Source organism: Vipera berus (genome assembly GCF_964194415.1).
Source record: "Vipera berus genome assembly, chromosome: 2".
NCBI lineage: Eukaryota > Metazoa > Chordata > Lepidosauria > Squamata > Viperidae > Vipera > Vipera berus.
In genome coordinates, this window is record NC_138203.1 from 9406509 (window position 1) to 9421881 (window position 15373).

The 15373-nt window shown below is 45.1% G+C and overlaps 1 protein-coding gene across 4 annotated transcripts; it reads right to left on the bottom strand.

Moving 5' to 3' along the window:
• Nucleotides 1-436: 436 nt before the first annotated feature.
• Nucleotides 437-12225, bottom strand: DCTN3 (dynactin subunit 3). Of its 4 annotated transcripts, none has more exons than XM_081319321.1 (7): nt 12073-12225; nt 8981-9065; nt 7723-7809; nt 5416-5499; nt 2975-3033; nt 2107-2167; nt 437-945 (listed from the first exon to the last, which is right to left on the bottom strand). In XM_081319321.1, exons 1-7 carry the CDS (start codon nt 12175-12177, stop codon nt 857-859), a joined length of 570 nt encoding a protein of 189 aa, XP_081175447.1. In that variant the 5' UTR covers nt 12178-12225; the 3' UTR covers nt 437-856. The 4 variants fall into 4 exon arrangements, with proteins under 4 accessions (XP_081175447.1, XP_081175448.1, XP_081175449.1 ...); XM_081319322.1 differs by having other exon boundaries at nt 8981-9061; nt 12069-12212; XM_081319323.1 differs by lacking the exon at nt 7723-7809.
• Nucleotides 12226-15373: the final 3148 nt, after the last annotated feature.

Below are 15373 nucleotides of genomic sequence, written 5' to 3' on the forward strand. Positions count from 1 at the left end.
CCCTGTTCAAGGACGCCCGACGCAAGAGGCAGTCAATCAGGAGTAAACAGAGGAAGGCAATGGGGCACCTCGGAAGGAGGCAGAGAGAAGCCACACCCTGAACTGTATAAAAGGGGAATGCGTGGGAGGGCTGGTTTGCTGAAGGCAACCGCTTGATTAGTTCCTGTTTCATAGCTCCTGTTTCATGGTTGGTGTCTTGTTTTGCTGTTTTATGTTAATAAATTTGGCAGGCTTAATTCCAGCCTCTTGCCGTTTGTAAAGGGGTTGTCCCTGCCTTCTCTGCAGGGCCGGTAGCAGGCTGGTACAGAACAAAAGGGAGAAGAAGGAAGAGAAGAGGGAGGAGGAGGGAGAAAGGAACGGGAGAGAATGGAAGGGAAAGGAAGAAGAGGAAAGGATGGGATGGAGAGGAGGAAAGAAACAAACGCTGGCCAGACTGTTGAGGATTCATGAGGATTTTATTATTATTATTATTATGGTCCACAAGAACAGGTACTTTGACAAGTCCTGCATTCCCAACGAATGGGCTGAACGAAGACTAAAAATAAATTAAACAGCAACCTTAAAAAAAGATGGATCTAGAGACTATTTAGGCCCATAAGGTCAGGGGGTAGCTTCCAGATTGAAGGCACCAAGGGTGTCCAACCTGGGCAACTTTAGGACTTGTGGACTTCAACTCCCAGAATTCCCCAGCCAGCACGTTGACAAGATTGGACACCCCTGATCGGACACCCCTGGACACTACGCTAGCAAATGAAGCTGAAGGGTGCTAGCGGTTCCTAGGCAGCTGCTGTTAATATGGAGATTTGGGATCTGAAGCAGGAGATCAGCTGAAGTCCGACGGAGGCCTGGTCTTCCTTCACTCGGGTGTGGGCTTCACCTGCTTGGCGGCTTCCAGCTCGGTCAGCATCTCATCCCATTGGACAAACTGTTTGGAAAGGAGGAGGGTCTGCAGGACATCCTTAAGGAAAAGAGAAGCTGAGAAAAAGCTAAAAAAAAGCGGGCAGGAGAAACGTTGAGCCTTCTCACGAAGAGAAGGGTTAGGGGAGGCATTGTAGCACCTTCCAATAATTGAGAGGCTGCCACAAAGAAGATGCGGGGAGGGAGTGTCAACCTCTTCTGAAAAGCACCCGAGGGCAAAGACAAGAAGCAACGGAGGAAACGAATCAAGGAGAGAAGCAACCTGGAAGTAGGGAGAAATTTCCTGACGGTGAGAACAATTAACCAGTGGAACAACCCGACTCCAGAACTTGTGAATGCTCCATCGCTGGAGGTTTTTAAGAAGAGACTGGACAACCATTTGGCTCTAGTGGCCTAGGGCAGTGATGGCGAACCTTTTAGAGACCAAGTGCCCAAACTGCAACCTAAAATCCACTTATGTATTGTTGGGTGCCGGGTGGGGGTGGCCCACTGGGTGGGCGTGGCTGCGGTGGTAACGGCAGACTGGGTGGGACTAAAAAGTTCAATCAATCAATTCCAACTTTCCGAGATCTTTTTTTTCCCCGCGAGAAGTTGAAATTGATTGATTGAACCTTTTTTTTTTTTTGGCACACGGCGGCGGCGGCCTAAAGCGAAAATGTTTTATAAAACCCAGCTGAAGGCCTAGGACTGGGGCGACGGCGCTGTGTGCTACCTGTGGCACGTGTGCCATAGGTTCACCGCCACGGGTATAGGGTCTCCTGCCTGAGCAGGGGGTTGGACTAGATGACCTCCAAGGTCCCTTCCAAGTCTGTTATTCTGTTAATAATTAATAAGTGGAACAGGTTGCCTTCAGAGTTTATGGGTGCTCCATCACTGGAGGTTTTCAAGAAAAGATTGGACAACCGTGTGTCCAGGATGATACGAGGTCTCCTGCCTTGGGCGGCGGAGGGGGGGGGTTTGGATCAGAAGACCTCAGAACACCTCAAATCCCTTCCAGCCCTAGGATTTTATGCTTCTGTGAATGCAGAAGCAAGCAAATGAAACTCTGATGGACAAGCCAAGAGACTTCAAAAGTTAGATCAAAGCTTGTAAGGCAGTCAAGAGGAAAGCTGAGGTAGCGAACCAGGGGCAGTTCTGTGTGAGTTGCAGAGTATTACAAGCTCCAGACTTAGTGAGGAAAAAAGGATATCAATTTGTTGTAATCGTCTAGAAGTAAACGGACATTCTCTGTCACAGCTTCACACTGATCCTGCAATATGAAAAAGAATTCAGTCAATCCCCATTTCCTCAGCTGGGGGATTTGGTATTTTAAGTGCGAACCGCTTCAAATGCTCCGTTCCACCTCACAGACAAGAGTTTATTTCTTAATCATGCAAACTCTCAAGATTTGTGGTTACTAGTTAAAACAAAATGTGGGAGATTCAGCATCAGTGGGGGGGGGGGGGAAAGGACCCTGTTGGCACCATGTAGTAGATAAACGGTAAAAAATTTCTCCGCTCTCAGATGTCGAGAGACGGCTGCCAAATGAGAGGGGATTTTAATTTCCCAAAAGGAAATTAGCCACTTAGCAATTTCTGAATCACAGAAAGTCACCTTTTAATACCGCCTCTTCCTGTCCTATATGAGTTCCCTGATCTAGCCGCGAAGCTTTATGTTCAAACAAGAGAACTTTCTACAGATCTTGTTACAGATTTGAACTTCTTATACAAACAAGGCATCTTAGGGATGTTCGAGATAAGCAGACCGGATCAAGAAGAGTTAGTCAGTGGCTGCCTTCATACACCACGTGAGGAAGTTTGGTCAGTTTTAAATTGGTTTACTATTAAATTTATGGTCCGCTGTACAGTGCAATGAGCCACCCACCCCCCAGCTTGATTTGTCAAAAAATACAAGAGGGCAGTTGTGTGATTGGAGAGTCGACTGAATTTTGAAGGAGGTTCATTCATAATGAAAGTAATGCCTTTGCTACCGACAGGCGGGGCCTCAGGTGGGAGTGGACACAGGCTACTTAAAAAGAGGGGTGTGAATTCGTAGCATTTTCCAGCCTGGCGCTTACCTGTTGCTGAAGGTGTATTTGTGAAAGTCGCTGGAGCTTGGTGGCATGATCAGAAGAAGCTGCAAGAGATTGCAAAAGAGGAAGCCAGCCTCGTTACGACTGTTCAAAATGGAAATGGGGGTCCCACCTCCCCAAATTGCCTTTGGGGCCTGTCCAGGGAACAGTTTGGCTCAGAAAACTCTCCCATTACTATCTTCTCTGTTCAAACTACAAATTTTTTTTTGTAAAGCTCGGAAGCTGAATCTGTCCCCAGGAAGCCTCTCCACTATTAAGCGATTGCTGAACAAATGGTTGTAAATCGAGGACTACCTATATTGAAGAATCTATTTGTCTGAAATGGTATAGGGCCGTGATGGCGAACCTATGGCACGCGTGCCACAGGTGACACGCAGAGCCCTCTCTGTGGGCACGCATGCCATTGCCCCAGTCCTAGGCCTTCAACTGGGTTTTATAAAACCTTTTCCCTTTAGGCCTCTGCCGCCATGTACCCCCCAAAAAAGGTTCAATTAATCAACTTCTTGTGGGGAAAAAAAAGTTCTCCAGGCCACACCTGGAATACTGCATCCAGTTTCGGTCACCATGATGTAAAAAAGATGTCGAGACTCTAGAAAGGGTACAGAAAAGAGCAACAAAGATGATTGGGGGACTGGAGGCTAAAACATATAGGGAACGGTTGCTGGAATTGGGTATGTGTAGTTTAATGAAGAGAAGGGTGAGGGGCGACATGATAGCAGTGTTCCAATATCTCAGGGGCTGCCACAAAGAAGAGGGAGCCAGGCTGTTCTCCAGAGCGCCTGAAAGCAGGACAGGGAAGCAACAGATGGAAACTAGTCAAGGAGAGAAGCAACCTAGAACTAAGGAGAAACTTCCTGACGGTTAGAACAATTAACCAGTGGAACAACCTGCCTCCAGAAACTGTGAACGCTCCAACACTGGAAGTTTTTAAGAAGAGACTGGACAGCCATTTGCCTGAAATGGTATAGGGTTTCCTGCCTGAGCAGGGGGTTGGACTAGTTGACCTCCAAGGTCCCTTCCAACTTATGATTATTATTATATAAAGTTGGAATTGATTGATTGAAATTTTTAGTCCCACCCAGTCTGTAGCTACCACTGCAGCCACGCTCACCCAAAGGGCCACGCCCCCCCGGCACCTGATGATACATAAGTGGGTTTTGGGTTGCAGTTTGGGCACTTGGTCTCTAAAAGGTTTGCCATCACTGGTACAGGGTTTCCTGCCTGAGCAGGGGGTTAGACTAGATGATCTCCAAGGTCCTTTCCAATTATTATTATTATTATTATTATTATTATTATTATTATTATTATTATTATTATTATTATTATTATTATTATTATTATTATTATTATTCAGAATCAGAATCAAGTGAGCAACCAATACTTGGGAAAAGTATAATAGCCACAGGACTCGGCATAAGTAACAGAATAACAAGAATTGGAAGGGACCTTGGAGGTCTTCTAGTCCAACCCCTTGCTCAAGCAGACCCTATACCAGGGGTAGGCAACCTTGGCTCTTTTATGACTAGTCGACTTCAACTCCCAGAATTCCTGAGCCAGCATGTCTGAGCTTGGAAACGTTTCCCTTTCCCCTCAGCGTGGCTGGCTCAGGAATTCTGGGAGTTGAAGTCCACCAGTCATAAAAGAGCCAAGGTTGCCTAGCCCTGCCCTAGACCATTTCAGACAAATGGCTGTCCAATCTCTTCTTAAAAACTTCCAGTGTTGGAGCACTCACTGCTTCTGGAGGCAGGTTGTTCCACTGATTAATTGTTCTAACTATCAGGAAATTTCTCCTTAGTTCTAAGTTGCTTCTCTCCTGGATTAGTTTCCATCCGTTGCTTCTTGTCCTGCCTTCTGGTGCTTTGTAGCAGAGGTCCCTCAGGACCGGGCCGTGGCCCATTTGGAACTGGGCCACAGATGCGGCAGGCAAGCACACAAACACAGGAAGCTACACTTGCACTTGTGGGAGTGGCAGGTGCACACGCCCACTTGTGCAAATGGGAGTTTGCACGCTCACCCACCGCACAGACGAAACCATCCCCTCTCTTCCCCCCACCTGCTGATCCACAAAGCCCTGGAAAGGTTGGGGAACGTTGCTTTGGAGAATAGATTGACACCCCCCTGTTCTCTGAGGCAGCCCCTCAAATATTGGAAGACTGCTATCATGTCCCCTCTTGGTCCTTCTCTTCATCAAACTAGACATACCCACTTCCAGCAGCCGTTCCTTATATGTTTTAGCCTCCAGTTCCCTAATCATCTTTGTTGCTCTTCTCTGCACTCTTTCCAGAGTCTCAACATCTATTTTACATCGTGGCGACCAAAACCGGACGCAGTATTCCAAGTGTGGCCTTACCAAGGCATTGTAAAGTGGTATTAGTACTTCACGTGATCTGGATTCTCTCAGGGAGAAAGGACAGGGAGTCACTCACCTTTGATATGCGCGCTGTCCAAATAGGGCTGCAGGCTCTTCACCTTTTCCAGAAGTGCTGCTTGGGCCACGATGGATTGTTCTTCTGGTGACGGGAAAAAGCATGACGTAAGTCAGGCAAAAACTATTTGCTGGTCCGGTTGCAACAGATCATGTGACCTATGCTTAGATGCAGCAGATTGACAAGCGCTGATGATGTTACCTAGCTGGGTCATGAAAGGTCTGAGAGAAAACCACTTAGCTCAGAGAGCACCAAGGACCCCACAGCCCTTCTCCACCGCCTCTTCCTTCTCTCCTTGGCAAACTTCCCTTCTAGCACTGATGATGTTACCTAGTTAGGTCATGAAAGGTCTGCGAGAAAACCACCAACCTGAGAGACCACCAAGGACCCTACAGATGAACAACTAATCAACGACGGGCTACCAAAAAACAAACGTTAAAATAGCTTAAAACTGATCTCTTTAGAACTATGCACCACTGAGGTATCATAAGGATCATTGCTCGCTACGAGGTAAAAAGACCAGACCCCGTAGCCTCTGCTGGCCGGCCTTCTGATTTTCAGCAACTCACCCTATCTGAAGACCAGGTGAGGACTGTATTGAAGGCTGTGAATCCCAGCAAAGCAGCAGGCCCAGATGGGGTGCTGGGGATAGTGGTTAAGAATTGTGCCGACCAATTAGCAGGGGTCCTGACAAGGATTTTTAACATCTCCTTGCAAAAGGATTTTTAACATCTCCTTGCAAACGGCCTGTGTACCATCGTGCTTGAAAGCAGCTACCATTGTCCCAGTCCCCAAGAAAACTGCAGTTGAGTGCCTGAATGACTACAGACCTGTTGCATTAACGTCTGTAGTCATGAAATGCTTCGAAAGACTGGTTCTCCAAGATCTCAGGACATGCCTCCAACTGGATTTCGATAAAACATCAATTTGCCTACAGGGGAAACAGGTCGACAGACGATGCCATAGCTACTGCTGTACACTCTGTAGCAAGTCATCTTGAGAAACCTGGAAGCTCTGTCAGGATGCTTTTTGTTGATTATAGCTCGGCTTTCAACACCATTTTGCCGAGCACTCTCATCAAGAATCTGACTGACTTGAAATTTTCCCCATCTGCGATTGGATTCAAGACTTTCTTAGGGACCGGTTACAGTGAGGGTCGGGTCCGCTTTGTCCACCCCCCTGAAGCTTTGCACCGGCTCGCCACAGGGCTGTGTGCTTAGCCCCTACCTGTACTCTTTGTACACATATGACTGTGTATCATCCGACCCATCTACTGTGATAATTAAGTTTGCAGATGATACTACCATGGTGGGTCTTATTACAGGTGGGGATGAGACAGCATACAGGGCGGAGGTACAAAAACTATCCATATGGTGTAGTAACAACAACTTGCACCTGAACATCGGCAAGACGAAAGAGATGGTGCTAGACTTCCGGAGGAAAAAGGAGGAACCTGCCCCACTTTACATCGGGGAGGACTGTGTGAAGAGAGTTTCCTCCTTTAAATTTCTGGGAGTCTACCTCTGCGAAGATCTTACCTGGAAAGTTAATACAACCCAGGTGGCCAGAAAGGCCCAACAGAGACTTCACTTTCTCAGGATCTTGCGGAAGAACAGGGTAGAACAACGGCTGATGACCCTCTTTTACCGGTCTACTATAGAGAGCGTCCTCTCGTATGGTATTGTGGTTTGGTATGCTGGTCTGACAACCGTGGATAGGAAAGCATTACAGAAGGTGGTGAGCACAGCACAAGACATTGTGGGCTGTCTCCTGACACCACTGGATGACCTCACCAGGGCTCGCTGCCTTGGAAGAGTGAGGAAAATTCTTAGGGATGACTCACACCTTGGACGGTATCTCTTTACTCTCCTACCATTGGGTAGGAGATATAGTATAGCCAGCCGTACCAACAGGCTGAAGAACAGCTTTTATCCATGGGCTGTTAGGCTTTTGAACGGGATATAATTTTATAAACTTTATGCATGATTGACTTGCGAGGCCGGTGCGTTGTGCAATTAGCTCACATGGTGCAATAAGATAGAGGGTTTGTGTCACTGTAAGTTGGGGGTGGGGGCACGAAGAGAGGCTCAGCCAATCTCAATGTATACATGGTTGTACTTTGACAATAAAGGTTCATTCATTCAGGTTAATGTGCACAGGAATATGACCTAAAAAACAGCGTTTGAGATATAGGATTCGGATCATTTCAATTTAAAGTGACTGACAAAAACCTAGTGCAAGAAGCATTTTATACATTAAAATCTACCGCTAAAAAGCCCGTAATGTAAGGGCCTATAATAGATCTACCTGCCAAGATGAGCTGTAGCTTCATGGCATCTGGCACAGCCATTCGATCAATGTACTGAGGATCCAGGTATTTCAAGATGTCTTCAACTTAGAGGAAGAACAACATAAAATAGAATTAGAATTTTAGACTGTAAGAACGATAGAAACATATGCAGGATGCTTAAAAGGATTGAATTGTACATTCCTATGCTCTTTTGTTCCCATTTCTGTATATAGATAATCCTTGACTTACGACAACTGAGCCCAAATTTTCTGTTGCTAAGCGAGACACTTCTTAAGTGAGTTTTATGACTTTTCCTGCCACAGTTGTTAAGCGAATCACTGCAACTGATAAGTTAGTCACCCAGATTGTTAAGTGAATCCATCTCCTCCACTGACTTTGCCTGTCAGAAGGTCACAAAAGGGGATCACATGACCCCAGGACACTGCAACCGTCATAAATATGAGTCAGTTGCCAAGCATCTGGATTTTGATCACATGACCACGGGGATGCTGCAACGGTCTTAAGTATGAAAAATGGTCCTAAGTCACTTTTTTCAGTGCTGTTGTAACTTCGGTCACTAAACAAGCTGTTGTAAGTCGAGGACTACCTATAATGGAAAAAAAAAGGAGGATCGTACAGTGTTCATTTATTTACATTACTAGGCAGCTCCCAAGAGATGCTGGGCAGCAAATATGGCTAAATAAAAATATAATCATCAAAAGGTTCCAAAAATCAATGTTATAGAAATTCATAAATTCATATTTATGAATTTCTTTGCCATCAACAGTGGGCAAAGGGCGTATTACATTAAAAAAAAAACAATCTGGAAACGTTCATCAGTTTAAAACAGACTTTGTCAGCATTTAGCAATTATGTTGTTGTTAGCTGCGAAGTCGTGTTCGACCCATCGCGACCCCATGGACAACGTTCCTCCAGGCCTTCCTGTCCTCTACCATCTTCTGGAGTTCATCTAGACTCACGCCTACTGCTTCAGTGACTCCATCCAGCCACCTCATTCTCTGTCGTCCCCTTCTTCTATTGCCCTCAATCTTTCCCAGCATTAGGCTCTTCTCCAGTGAGTCCTTCCTTCTCATTAGGTGGCCAAAGGATTTGAGTTTCCACTTCAGGATCTGGCCTTCTAAAGAGCAGTCAGGGTTGATCTCCTCTAAGACTGTCCAGTTTGATCGCCTTGCAGCAATTATAAGACCTCTTTTAAGACAGTTGATAGGACAAAGCAGCATTTTGTTTTAGAAAAAAGAAAAGAAAACCACTTACTTTTTTTGAAAAGAATTTTAACTCTCTCCCTTTTGCTTGCAATGTTTCCCAAGGCACCTTGAACTTTGCCTAAGCCATCTGCTATCTAGAGGGGGGAAAGGCCATTTATTCAGAACTGGAGACAGGAAAAAAAAAAGCTGCAAACAGGTTGCTTTTGAATCAGTGTTTTTTTTAAAATTGGCAGTTTTAAGATGAATGGATTTCAGCCCCCAGAATTCTCCAGCTAGCATATGTCCACCTGTCTTAAAGTTGCCAACTTTTAAAAAACACTGCTTTAAACTGACTTTGAATAATGAGTAATAAATACAAATGTACTTTACTAAACAGCGGACACTAGAGGGAACTAAAGAATACAATTAAAGGAGAAGAACCCGATTTAAAATGACAGAATTTGAGCAAAATATTTCAGTGCTGGACACGCTGAAGGATATTTTTGAACAATGGACCCAGAAATTAATTTTAACAGGGTCTTCCTTTATATACTAATTTGTTTCTAAAAGATGTGATGAAAGAGGAACACATCCTAACCAACAAGATTGAGAGTGGATTTAAAAATGAGAGGCTACAAGAATGATGTGGAAAAAGAGGTTACAGTAGACATAAAAAAGAAACTGGCTGAAGTCTTAAAGGGATATATACAGGTAGTCCTTGATTTACAATAATTGGGACCAGAATTTCCATTGCTAAGCAAGGCAATTATTAAGTTGCACCTGATTTTATGATTTTTTTTCTACAATTGTTAAGCAAATCACCCCAGGTATTAAGGGAATCATGTGGTCATTTAGAAAATCCATCTTCTCCCATTGACTTTGTTGGAAACAGGCAGAGAAGGCATCAAATGGCGATTACGTGACCATGAGATGCTGAAACAACTGTAAATACTTGCCATCTGCCAAGTGCCTGGATTTTGATCACATGATTGTCGGAATGCTGTGATTGTTGTAATGATGGGTGCAAGAACTGGTTGTAACTTTTTCAGTGCCGTTGTTAACTTCAAATGGTTGTAAGTCAAGGACTACCTGTGCAAACCACAAACTGAGAGAATGACTTGGATAATTTTCCTGTATAGGATTTACAAAAGAAGCTTGCTAAAGTTTTCAAGAATTTTGTGAGGAGGCTGGGTTGAGCTTCATGTATGATGGCAAAAGGTACTGTTTGGGTACTGTGAAGCAAGCGCATGATTTTTACAACAATGTTTTAAAAGCAACCCCATCAACACTTCTGGAAGCTGCAGAGGGATCTGGAGAAGGAGAACATCAAGAGGATGAAGATGGACAGATAGACGAGAAGGGTACAGGAGGAGATCAAGCTGCAACTCTTTTGGATGATCCTAGAGAACAGAGGGTGACGCGTGCTGCCTTAAAACGCTCAAAAAAGATTAAAAAATAAGACCAGTAGAAATCTATGGAACTTCCACAATATACTTATAGTCAAGTGGTAGCTGTGTTTTTAAGAGTTTTGGGATGATATCTATGGTAACAGAATGTTCAATTTGGAATTAATGGACAATTTATTACAGAGGAAGAGGAAGAAAATTTTGTGGGTTAATGCGGGTTAATTTGTGTAAGAACTATCTATTATAGCCTATTTTGGCTAGAGAGGTTAATAGGGATAGGTGCTTGTGATGTGTAAGTGAGAATATGTCTAGGTAATAGTGAATTGTGGAAGAACATAGATGGGAATGATGCTAGTTTTCTTTTATTTTAGTTCTTTATACATATTTAGTATTGTTAAGGATTGGTTTACTCTATATAAGCTAGAGAGTGATGGATTTTAGAGTTTATAATTGTTAGTATATGATTGTTTATGATTGCTTTTTAGATATATACCTTGTATTTTGCTCTGGGAAGTGGGGGGGGGGAGGGGGGGAGGAGGGGAAGTAGAGGGGTGGGAGGCAGGGGAGGGAGGAGGGAGAGGGGGAGGGGGGGAGATAGGGGGGAGGTAGGGAGGGGAGGAGGGAGGGGGAAGGGGGGTTTTTCAAAGGAAAATTGTATTTTAAAACTTTTCAATAAAAAAAAAAAAAAAAAAAAAGAATTTTGTGAGGAGGGACAAAGAAGAAATGAAAAGAAATCAAGTTTTACGGCGTTGTTTGAAGGGACCAAAGATTAAGATGGTTAGAAGTAAAAGGAAGAAAAAGGTTAAAATAGGTAAGTTGTTCTCTCTGATTACTTTTAATCGATTTTTGACAATGAAAATGCTTAAGTATTTGTTAATAGATAAGAGATGGGATATGGGAAGAAGAGAATACATTTGTTGTATTTTCTTAAAATGATACTAAAACCATATTTGTTGTGATGAAAGCAGGAAGTTATTCCTTTATATTTTTCTTTACCATATTGTTAGGCATTTTTTCTTTTGAATTTCTCAAATTTCCCCTTTGCATTCTTTTCTGCACTTTCTACTCTTTTCATTATTCTTCGCACACACACACCGTTTACATTAGTTTTTACTGTTATAATAATAATATTTAATATACTTATTACACACACATGCACACTACACATATAGCGCACATTTACCTATATGAAGGCAAGGAAGATAAAGATATTCCAAAGTGGAGAATTTTAGTCAGATTCACTTTTTCTGAAAAGCTCAAAAAGAATAGCCAGAAACAAACTTTAAAAAAAAAGAAAAAAAGATTTCAGATCCTATTCTCTGCCCAGGAAGCCTGGCAACAGTTGTGCAGGATGGGAACTGTTGTCCTTTGGGCAATATTCAGAGGCAAATATGGTCATTTTTGGCGTGGGGGGAAAAGGAAATTCCTCGTTCAACCGACAGGCAAGCTGTTCCCACGCCAGACCTAGATGGAGGTTAGTGCACCCGGGCAGTGAACCCCCTTTCTGACGTTTACACGTGTTTACACGTGTCGTCGTGGGAACAGAGACATGAAATGTGTCAGTTTAAAAGAAGTAAAAATAAAAATAAAATAAAACGCAGTGCCTCTATCTCTTCTTGGTTGCCCCGCACCTCACAATACACGCCAGGGGCCAGCAGAGCTCAACCTGCGGCTGCCAGGGGATGATGGGCTTTGTGAAACCTGCCTCCCCCCCGATGGAGGAGACGCCCCCCCCACCCTCAGCCCCAGCACTTGCCTTCCGAGTGCCCCCCGCAGACGCGGCTCCTGCGGGGGCCCCGAACATCCGCTCCTCCAAGGCGTCGAGGCGGCTTTGAAGCTGCTGCACCTCCACCACAGCCATCTTGGCTTTCCACCCGTCAACTAAAGCCGGAGAGCCAATCAGAATCTTCCGACCTGAGTGCCCGCTCTAGCCTCCGACGGCGCACCTCTATGGTTATCCCCGCGTCAGGGCGGAGCGGGAGGAGAGTGACGCCACGAGAGAGGCTAGTCACCAGCCTTTCAGGACTCTATGGCCGCTCCTTGGGATGGATGGCCACGGCCCGGATCTTTCCCTCAGGGAAACCGGAAGCGAAGGACTTTGGACTCGGCGTCGCCATGGAGACGCGCGGAAGCGTCTCGGTCGGCTTCTGGGCCTGAAGCCTTAGCGGCGGGGAGCCGCTTCCATCGTCCCAAGCCCGAGGGGCTCATCATCCGACCCCGAGGGAGGTTTGCTTCCCTGGAATTGGAATGAAGACTGGTCGAATATCCTTGCTGCATGATTGTGGCGGGATGTCGGGGGGGGGGGGAGGGGGGCGCCATCTTGACCGGTTTGACCTCCGTGGGATCATGCGCATCCTGCATCTGAGCACTGCTGAAAAGCGAGCCTGCTGCTAATGAAAGCCCAAGCCCTTATCACTGCTCCATGACTGGAGGTTTTCAAGAAGAGACTGGACAGCCGTTTGTCTCAAAAGATATAGGGTCTCCTGCTTGAGCAGGGGGTTGGACTAGATGACCTCCAAGAGCCCTTCCAGCTTTATTCTTTGACTGATTTGATTGGGGACAAAATGAAAGCTGCAGATCTAACCTGCCCATCGATTGGAAAGATTTGATCATGAGAACACAACTCGGGGTGACTCATAAGCACAACAAAATCCGAAATCCCTGGAGGCTTCTTCCAGGACCATTCCGGGAGGAGCTTCAATGGCAGCTGTGGACCCTTTTCCAAGCCTCCTCCCACCCATTGTCCAGAGAACTTGGCTTTGAGTCTCTATGCTCCCCCACATCTCTTTTGCAGCTGTAAAAAAGATGTCGAGACTCTAGAAAGGGTACAGAGAAGAGCAACAAAGATGATTAGGGGGCTGGGGGCTAAAACATATAGGGAACGGTTGCTGGAATTGGGTATGTGTAGTTTAATGAAGAGAAGGGTGAGGGGTGACATGATAGCAGTGTTCCAATATCTCAGGGGCTGCCACAAAGAAGAGGGAGTCAAGCTATTCTCCAAAGCACCTGAAAGCAGGACAAGAAGCAACGGATGGAAACTAGTCAAGGAGAGAAGCAACCTAGAACTAAGGAGAAATTTCCTGAGAGTTAGAACAATTAACCAGTGGAACAACCTGCCTCCAGAGGTGGTGAATGCTCCAACACTGGAGGTTTTTAAGAAGAGACTGGACAGCCATTTGCCTGAAATGGTATAAGGTTTCCTGCCTGAGCAGGGGGTTGGACTAGATGACCTCCAAGGTCCCTTCCAACTTTATTATTTATTGTTATTGTTGTTGTTGTTGTTGTTGTTGTTGTTGTTATTATTATTATTATTATTATTATTATTATTATTATTATTATTATCTCTGAAAGGTGGTAGGTTTATCCTGGAGGATCCTGGCTTAGCATCCCAACCAGGCTGCCCCCCCACACACACACCAGTGCACCCCCCAGAAAAGGGGCCACTCTCAACAGTGCTGCTTGGGGATCCTCATCCCTCCAGACCAAGACCTGGGAGTGATTGGCTGCTTCCTCCTTGGCTGCTGAAGCAACCCATTTTCGGGGAAGATACTTTTAAAGTTCACATGAATCCACCGAGCGGAGTTTGGCCAACATGCTAAACTGACAAAACAAAAAACGTAATTGAAATTTCAGTAGGGTGTGCAATGGATGCTACTCAGTCATAAGCTAGCCTAGTTAATGTGTTGCTGGTCAGCACAGGAAAGGGGATAAATTTATTTATATCCCACTTTTATTACTGTTATAAATAACTCAGGGTGGAGAACATACCTAATACGGTGCTCCTTCCTCCTCTTATTTTCCCCACCACAACATCCTTGTGAGGTGGGTTGAGCTGAGAGAGAGAGGGACTGGCCCAAAGTCACCCTGCTGGCTTTCATGGCTAAGGCGGGACTAGAACTCACAGACTCCTGTTGATTGACCAAAAGTCACCCAGCTGACTTTTGTGCATAAAACAGGACTAGAACTCACCATCTCTAGGTGATTGACCCAAAGTCACCTAGCCAGCTCTCATGCCTAAGATGAAACTAGAACTCGCTGTCTCCTGGTAGTTGACAAAGTCACCCAGCCAGCTTTCCTGCCTAAGGCAGGACTCGAACTTGCCATCGCTTGGTTTCTAGCCTGGTGCCTTAATCACTAGAATAACCTGGCCCTGAGCTTGCAGATTAAAGATCTGCTGTTGTAAATCAGCTTCGGAAAATATATTTGTATAGGGAGGGACTCTTGAGTTTTGCTCGTTCTCAAATAATGACATGCCCGTTACAGGGGCAGGTATTTAGCGCGCAACCTTGTCACCGAATATGAGTTATTTTTAATTTGTGCCCTCCGGAAGCCGGCTGAAGTCAGCAGGTCCTATCAATACCAGTCCACTTACTGCGCAGGGTGGTGTAATGAAAATCCGATCGGAGGATTGGCGGGAGTAAATAAGTATGCCATTAAAATGAGAAAATCAAATCCCCGGACAGGTCTTTTCTCTCTCTCATTGATTCCTTTTATTACGGAAGTATTGCAGCTAAATAACATTAGTGTGAATCATTTCGATAGTGTTTTCTGTAGATTGCACGTCAATAACCCAATTGCAGCCTTGCTGGGTAAATTCATGGGTTTTCCGGATGCGGTGTTGGTCCTTTGCGTTGACCTTCCCTGCTGCGCTGAGGAGAAAGGAAGAACTATGGTTGATGGGTCAGGTTCTCGTTGCCTATTTGTCTGTCTGTCTGTCTGCCAGCCTATCTATATCTGTCTGTCTGTCTGTCTGTCTATCTATCTATCTATCTATCTATCTATCTATCTATCTATCTATCTATCTATCTATCTATCTATACCTACCTACCTACCTACCTACCTACTGGTACCGATTTATCTATCAACAGGTTTGTATCCCTGGTTCATTATTTTAACAAACAAATGGGCTCAGAGAGTAGGCTTTCATGCCTACGTTGGGACTAGAACTCACCCTCTCCTGGTGATTGGCCCAAAGTCACCCAATCAGCCTTTATGCCTAAGCGGGGACTAGAATTCATAGACTGATAATTGGCCCAAAGTCACCCAGCTGGCTTTCA